The following is an 8,009-nucleotide window of genomic DNA, read 5'->3' on the forward strand; positions in this document are numbered from 1 at the left end:
GGCACGATGTAAGTTCACTGCAACCTTCTCCCAGATTGAAGCGATTCTCCTGCCTCAGCCTCCCGAATAGCTGGGACTACAGGCACGCGCCACCACGCCTGGCTAATTTTTTGTGTTTTTAGTAGAGACAAGGTTTCACATGTTGGCCAGGCTGGTCTTGAACTCCTAACCTCAGGTGATCTGCTCACCTCAGCCTCCCAAACTGCTGGGATTACAGGTCTGAGCCACTGTGCCTGGCCAGAGCTGGTTTATTCTTTCTTTTTCTTTTTTTTTTTGAGACAAGAGTTTTGCTCTTGTTGCCCAGGCTGGAGTGCAATGGCATGATCTTGGCTCACCACAACCTCCACCTCCCAGGTTCAAGCAATTCTCCTGCCTTATCCTCCTGAGTAGCTGGGATTACAAGCATGTGCCACCATACCTGGCTAATTTTTTGTATTTTAAGTAGAGACAGGGTTTCTCTATGTTGGTCAAGCTAGCCTCAAATTCCCAACCTCAGGTGATCCGCCCACCTCAGCCTCCCAAAGTGCTGGGATTACAGGCGTGAGCCACCACACCCGGCCAGTTGGTTTATTCTTTTTTTTTTTAATTTAATTTATTTTTTTTTTTTTTAATTTTTATTTTTTGAGACGGAGTCTCGCTCTGTCGCCCAGGCTGGAGTGCAGTGGCTGGATCTCAGCTCACTGCAAGCTCCGCCTCCCAGGTTCATGCCATTCTCCTGCCTCGGCCTCCCAAGTAGCTGGGACTACAGGCGCCCGCCACCTCACCCGGCTAGTTTTTTGTATTTTTTAATAGAGACGGGGTTTCACCGTGTTAGCCATGATGGTCTCGATCTCCTGACCTCGTGATCCGCCCGTCTCGGCCTCCCAAAGTGCTGGGATTACAGGCTTGAGCCACCACGCCTGGCCAGTTGGTTTATTCTTAAGGCTCAAAGGAACACTTTTGTGGTAAGGTTCAAGAGGCAATGAGGTATTTCATGTTGTATTACATTAAACTGGTAATGCAAAAGTAAGGCATATACAGTACAGAATAGAGAATCTCATTATCTTTCCCATTTTGTGATATAACAGCCTGTACTTCTGAGTCCCTATAGGACTGTTTTGGTTGTGGCCAGTCTGAGTTTAGGACAGATGTATATTATACTTCAGCTTGCTGCCTGGCCTCCCTTGGCTAGGTTCCAAACATCTTTTATAATCCTTGGATAATGGACCCTAGCTAGTCATAAAATATAAATGAAGAATGTTTTGAAGTGACATTACGGACAAGTCACATTAAATGTGATGTAGCGACTGGTAAAGTGGAGACAAGACAATAGAATTAGGGCCTTCTATAAATCAAGTTTCTTGGTTTATTTTTGAGACAGGGTCTTGCTCTGTCACCCAGCCTGGAGTGCAGTGGCACAGTCACAGCCCAGTCTCCACCTCCCAGGCTCAGGTGATGCTCTCACCTCAGCCTTTCGAGTATCTGGGACTACAGGCCCACACCACCATAACCTGCTAATTTTTTTGTAGAGACGGGGTTTCGCCATGTTGCCCAGGCTGGTCTCGAATTCCTGAGCTCAAGTGATCGGCCCATCTCACCTTCCAAAGTGTTATAGGCATGAGCCACCATACCCGGCCTGTAATTCAAGTTGTATACTTCTTTGGGCATATAATAAAACCAAATTACTCAAGTAATTGTGGGGATTCCGTGACATTCTGAGGTATGTAAGTGCTCTCCTGATCCTTTTTTGGTACCATATCGTATTTGTGTAGCATGTTGTGGAAATTTTAGAAATCAGTGAGGTTTTGGCTGGGTGCAGTGGCTCACACCTGTAATCCCAGCACTTTGGGAGGTCAAGACTGGCAGATCACCTGAGGTCAAGAGTTCAAGAACAGCCTGGCCAATATGGTGAAACCCCATCTCTACTAAACATACAAAAATTAGCTGGGCATTGTGGTGCACGCCTGTAATCCCAGCTACTCGGGAGGCTGAGGCAGGAAAATCATTGGAACCCAGGAGGTGGAGGTTGCAGTGAGCCGAGATTGCACCACTGCACTCCAGCCTGGGCGACAGAGCCAGACTGTCTCAAAAAAAAAAAAAAAAAATCAGGTTTCTGATTGCCATACTGTACCACCTAGCTTAGACAAGTCACTTTTTCTTCACCTTTAAGTTACAAAACACAAAACTCTCCCCAGTGTATACACGAGGTTTGTAGGGTAACAGGGTAATAGTTCCATTAAATGCACTGAGTTCCAGAGGCAAATAATGATAGAAACTAAATGTTACAATTTATTCCATCTTGCAGGATTACAGACATTACAGGGCAGGATGAGTAAACAAGGCAAATAAAGCCAGCACCTTTAGCTCCCCCCCCCCCCCCCGCCCAACCCACCCACCATTTAACCAGATGCAGCATTTTAAGGATATGCAGGTTGACAATTCACTGACTTGGGTTGAGAGCTGGCAATAGCAGATCTTTGCAATTTAGGTTCTTCCTCCATAGCTATTCCAAATATCTTAATTCCTGAACTACACACTGAGAGCTCTGAAATGGTGGTCATTGCAACATTCTTGCAGCTTTCACATCTTAATCTGACACCTCTGGTGAAGGTAGGGAACTGTGTTAAAAGCTGTCTTCCTCTTTGCTAATCCAGGCCACCAGCAATCTTAACCATTAGTTATTATATAAAAATAAAAGTGTGCTCAAAAGCACCCACTGAAACTGTTGTGCCCAGATCCTTTTTCAGAGCATTAGTTCCCTGAGAGAAAAAAAGAGGTCTTAACCAATTACTTTCATGAACGATGACCCCAGTACAGTGTATATGTCTTTTGCAGCAGAAATCAAGAGGTCAGGCAGCTCTGCTCATCCTGACTAGTTTATCATCGTTTGCATTACAAGGTATATTTATGTAAAGCTGATTCCACACCAAGTATTGCAACCATAATCTCAAAAAATTGTTCAATTTTAGCACACTGAGTTCCTGCCAGATGCCACAGCAGGTAAGAAATCATCTCAAAGAGTTCATCTTTTACAACTGAGAGGAAAACATCGAAGGGGGAAATAAAACTCCTCTCTCCTAAGTTCCTCATCAAATCTGATGGCTATGTTCACAGATTTAGTTGACAAAAATCCAGAGTCCTCAATTTCTGGATTGAGAAATCCTTCAAGGTGACTGTCAAGGTCAAGAAGAATTTTCAGACTTCTCTTTGCCATGGCCCATGAATTCCAGTCCTTCAATAGGAATCTCTTTCTCCTTTATTGCTTTCTGGTAGGAGGAGAAAACACATTATAAGGACCTATATGAAGCTCAAGTTGCAAGCTTTGTAAATAAAATATGACAGCACAAAAGTAAAATCAAGCTGATTATAAAGACTTATAACCATGATTCAAACCATATACTTTTTAAAAAACAAGTACTGGTAGGATGTGGTGGCTCAGGCCTATAATCGCAGCATTTTGGGAGACCAAGGCAGGTGGATCACTTGAGGCCAGAAGTTAAGAGACCAACCTGGCCAACATGGCGAAACCCTGTTTATACTAAAAATATAAAAATTATTGGGTAGGCCGGGCGCGGTGGCTCAAGCCTGTAATCCCAGCACTTTGGGAGGCCGAGACGGGCGGATCACGAGGTCCGGAGATCGAGACCATCCTGGCTAACTAGGTGAAACCCCGTCTCTACTAAAAAAAAAAAATACAAAAAACTAGCCGGGCGAGGCGCCTGTAGTCCCAGCTACTCGGGAGGCTGAGGCAGGAAAATGGCATAAACCCGGGAGGCGGAGCTTGCAGTGAGCTGAGATCCGGCCACTGCACTCCAGCCTGGGCGACAGAGCGAGACTCCGTCTCAAAAAAAAAAAAAAAATTAGCTGGGCATGGGGGTGCATGCCTGTAATTCCAGCTACTCCGGTGGCTGAGTCATGAGAATAGCTTGAACCTGGGAGGTGGAGGTTGCCAGTGAGCTGAGATTGTGCCATTGCACTCCAGCCTGGGAGACAGTGAGACTCTGCCTCAAAAATAAATAAAAACCAGAAGTACCATAATGAATAAATCAAGTGTAAGACTCGAGGGAGACTGGAAAAGGAGTTGTGAGGGAACCATTAAAATTAAGTGAAATTTGAAAAATCATCATCACTTTGTGTTGGTGAAAGACTTACTGGCTATGTGACCAACTAAATGGGATGAAGGCAGCAACTACCTCGGGGAACTGCTGTGAGGATGTGTTGGGTTAACTTATTGGAAGTGCTTTGCCCAGTGCTGTTCTAACAATTCAAAGCAGTTCCACATCCATTGGGCCAGAATAAACATTTCCTAGTTGCAGTTGCGGGGACTGGTCAAGAGAGATAAACAGGCTAATGAAGGGTTTATAACATCAAAATAATGTGATCCTCCAGTCAAGTATAACCCCGCCCAGATCTCAGCTGTAATAGTGGAAAAGTGCACCACCTGCGAAAGAATCAAGGAAACCTGGTGCTAGTGAACTCGGATCAATCACTTCCTATTTCTGGGTGTTAGTTTTTTATGTATAAAATACGAGTAACTGTGCCCACCTTGCGAGTTTAGGATGAACACCAAATGAACCAAAAGATGTGACTGTGTTTCTTAAAAACAAAAACACTGCACCAATATTTGTCATTCGGAGAGACACCCAAACGGCCTCGGTGGTGATGATAGGGGAGCGAGCTCCTGCCACTGGCCTCACAGCGGCTTTTCTCCACCCTTCCAGTCCAGTCCCAACCCCCATAAAATACGACGACTGTAGTACGACGAGTGTAATACAGCGCGGAGAATGCGGGGCCTGGAAACAGAGGCGGAAAGGCTCACCTGAACACACTGCTGGTAGCGCTTGAAGAGGTCGGTGCACGGGTCCCCGGAGCTGTCCCCCTTGAGAAACTTCTCGGCGAACCAGCGATTGAAGCACTGGTCGTATTCGCGCTTCATGTCCGTGCATGCCTCCCCCACACTGTTCATGGCGACAGTGGTGTCGGCGGCAGCGGCAGCGCACTCTGATGTCATCACTCTTAGGCGCGTCGCTCGGCGTTACGCGCGGGCGCACTACGGGGGGCAAGGAAGGAAGAAATGTGGTCGCGGTTGGTGTCGCTAGGCCTTCGGGCCCCTGTGGGCGGGCGCCAGGGCTTCACCTCCAAGGTGGATCCTCAGGTAAAGGCCAGGGCCATCTAGGCGGGTGGCGGAGCAAGCCGGGAGGCACTCTGGGGCGCCGGTGACCCACACTCCCCGCCTCATTCCTCCTCCAGGGCAGTGGCCGGATCACGGCCCAGGTGATCGAGCACCTGGAGCGTCTAGCGCTTGTGGACTTCGGCAGCCGCGAGGCAGTGGCGCGACTGGAGAAAGCTATCGCCTTCGCCGACCGGCTACGCGCCGTGGACACTGACGGGGTGGAGCCCATGGAGTCGGTCCTGGAGGACAGGTAAACTCGAGGCTGCAGCCCCGAAGCCTTGAGCGTGGCCCGTTCGCAGCCGTTTAATGTGACGATTAGCGAACAATTTTCCAGGGGGTTAAAGAGCGTTAGCGAGATTCAGGAACTTGCCCACGGTCACCTCGCGAGTCAGTGGCTTCACTCTTCCCCTTGTTCATTATGGATGCTCTCGCTCGTGTCGTCCTAGTGTAAGTAGAAACAAAACCCAAACTGCTCATCATCGCCTTTGTGTTTTTTTTTTCTTGAGACGGAGTCTCGCTCTGTTGCCCAGACTGGAGTGCAGTGGCGCGATCTCGGTTCACTGCAAGCTCCACCTCCCGTGTTCAAGCAATTATCTTCCTCAGCCTCCCGAGTAGCTGGGACTACAGGCGCCTGACACCACGCCCGGCTAATTTTTTTTGTATTTTTAGTAGAGACGGGGTTTCACCATCTTGGCCAGGCTGGTCTTGAACTCCTGATCTCGTGATCCACCCGCCTGGGCCGCCCAAAGTACTGGGATTATAGGCGTGAGCTACCGCGCCTGGCCTAATCATTGCCTTTGAGCCCCTACTCCATAGAGTCCCTGCCTGCTCACTCAGACGTACTTTTCTCAGTACCCTCCTTGGCTACCTTGACTGCGTCTCCAGCAAGACAAGTTCTTTCCCTCTCTAGATCTTTGCACTGGCCCTTCGTTTTTTCCTGCCTCTCAGTATTTGCATGGCTGCCTCCCTCTTGGCACAGGTCTCAGCTTATCTTCTGGGAAAGGGCTCTCCTAAGCACTCCAAATCCCTTCTCCCCTTCTAGTTAGTAACATATCCTACTGGGTTTTTCCCCCTAACATTTTAATGGACTTTTGTTCATTTGTTATATCTGTTTTATTAAAATGTTAGCACATTATGAGATTTGGTTCCTGTTGCATTCCTGCCTCGAATTTTTATTTTTTGAGATGGAGTCTCACTCTTATCACCCGGGTTAGAGTGCAGTGGCATGATCTCAGCTCATTGCAACCTCCACCTCCCGGGCTCAAGAGATCCTTCTACCTCAGCCTCCAAGTAGAGGACCACAGGCTCGTGCCACCAGGCCTGGCTAATTTTTTATATTTTTGATAGAGACAGGATTTTGCCATGTTCTCCAGGCTTGACTCCTGAGCAAAGGTGATCCACCCACCTCAGCCTCCTAAAGTACTGGGATTACAGGCATGAGCCACAGCGCCTGGCCCAATGTTTGACTCTTTCAAATCTCTTCTCTACTTTGCAATTTTCTTTTTCCTTTGGGACAGGGTCTCACTGTATTGCCCAGGCTGGTCACAAACTTCTAGACTCAAGAGATCCTCCTGCCTCAGCCTCTCAAATAGCTGGGACTGTAGGTGTGCACCATAACTGGCTAATTAAATTTTTGTAGAAACAGGGTCTTGCTATGTTGCCCCGTCTGGTGTCAAACTCCTGGTCTCAAGCAATTCTCCTGCCTTAGCTTCCTACTTCCTCAAGAAAGTCTAACCTTTTTTTTTTTTGAGATGGAGTCCTGCCCCCTGCCCCATTGCCCAGGTTGGAGTACAGTTGCACGATCTCGGCTTACTGCAACCTTCACCCTCCAGGTTCAAGTGATTTCTGTGCCTCAGCCTCCAGAGTAGCTGGGATTACAGGCATCCGCCACCACACTCAGCTAATTTTTGTATTTGTAGTAGAGATGGGGTTTCACCATGTTGGCCAGGCTGTTCTCGAACCCCTGGCCTCAAGTGATCTGCCCATCTTAGCCTCCCAAAATGCTGGGATTACAGGCGTGAGCCACTGTGCTGGCCAAAAAAGTCCATTCCTTTTTTTTTTTTTTTTTTTTGAGATAGTTTCACTCTTCCACCCAGGCTGGAGTTCAGTGGTGCAATCTCAGCTCACTGCAACCTCCACCTTCCGGTTTCAAGTGATTCTCTTGCCTCAGCCTCCGGAGTTCTACAGGCGCACGCCACCATGCCCAGCTAATTTTTGTATTTTTAGTACAGATGAGATTTCACCACATTGGCCAGGCTGGTCTCGAACTCATGACCTCGCAATCTGCCCGCCTTGGCCTCCCAAAGTGCTGGGATTATAGGCGTGAGCCACAAGTCTTCATTCTTTTATACTTAAGATTCTCTACCTGTGGCTCTCATGATATTCAAAAGGACTGATTTACACATGTATTTATACATCTATTTAAGGGATATGTTGAGTCTCTGCCCCTCTCCTGCTCACCCACCTTCCACAGCATGTCTGTTTTTCCTCATCATGTTCTCAGCGGTTGGCACTGAATATTCGGTAAATATTTTTGTTGTTTTTTTGAGATGGAGTCTCATTGTTGCCCAGGCTGGAGTGCAGTGGTGCAATCTTGGCTCACTGCAACTTCTGCCTCCTGGGTTTGAGATTCTTGCCTCAGCCTCCTGTGCATCCGGGATTACAAGCATGCGCCATCACGCCTGGTTAATTTTTATATTTTTAGTAGAGAGGAGTTTCACCATGTTGGCGAGGCTAGCCTTGAACTCCTGACCTCAGGTGATCTGCCCGCCTCGGCCTCCCAAAGTGCTGGGAATACAGGCGTGAGCCACCCTGCCTGGCCTCAGTAAATGTTTAATGAATTTTTTTTTTTTTTTTT

The 8,009-nt window shown here is 47.8% G+C and overlaps 2 protein-coding genes across 2 annotated transcripts in view; one reads left to right on the top strand and one right to left on the bottom strand.

Annotated features, from left to right (window-relative positions):
- Positions 1 to 2,242: 2,242 nt before the first annotated feature.
- On the bottom strand, positions 2,243 to 4,985 carry TRIAP1 (TP53 regulated inhibitor of apoptosis 1). Its single transcript, XM_023204703.3, has 2 exons — positions 4,799 to 4,985; positions 2,243 to 3,245 (listed from the first exon to the last, which is right to left on the bottom strand). The coding sequence occupies exons 1-2, from the start codon at positions 4,943 to 4,945 to the stop codon at positions 3,162 to 3,164; spliced, it is 231 nt and encodes a 76-aa protein (XP_023060471.2). The 5' UTR covers positions 4,946 to 4,985; the 3' UTR covers positions 2,243 to 3,161.
- Positions 3,925 to 8,009, top strand: part of GATC (glutamyl-tRNA amidotransferase subunit C) — a 17,604-nt gene continuing 13,519 nt past the window's right edge. Inside the window, exons 1-2 of the mRNA XM_023204691.2 lie at positions 3,925 to 5,134; positions 5,230 to 5,402. Of these exons, the coding sequence (XP_023060459.1) occupies positions 5,054 to 5,134; positions 5,230 to 5,402 (254 nt within the window). The 5' untranslated portion in view covers positions 3,925 to 5,053. The remainder of the gene's footprint in view (positions 5,135 to 5,229; positions 5,403 to 8,009) is intronic.

The sequence above is a fragment of the Piliocolobus tephrosceles genome, chromosome 10, assembly GCF_002776525.5.
Source record: "Piliocolobus tephrosceles isolate RC106 chromosome 10, ASM277652v3, whole genome shotgun sequence".
NCBI classification, from domain to species: Eukaryota; Metazoa; Chordata; class Mammalia; order Primates; family Cercopithecidae; genus Piliocolobus; species Piliocolobus tephrosceles.

Excerpts from the sequence above, each read along its gene's own strand:
- TRIAP1 (XM_023204703.3), bottom strand. The coding sequence starts at position 4,945 with ATGAACAGTGTGGGGGAGGCATGCACGGACATGAAGCGCGAATACGAC. Across the intron at positions 3,246-4,798 it reads GCTACCAGCAGTGTGTTCAG|AAAGCAATAAAGGAGAAAGA; the intron begins GTGAGCCTTTCC and ends TCCTCCTACCAG.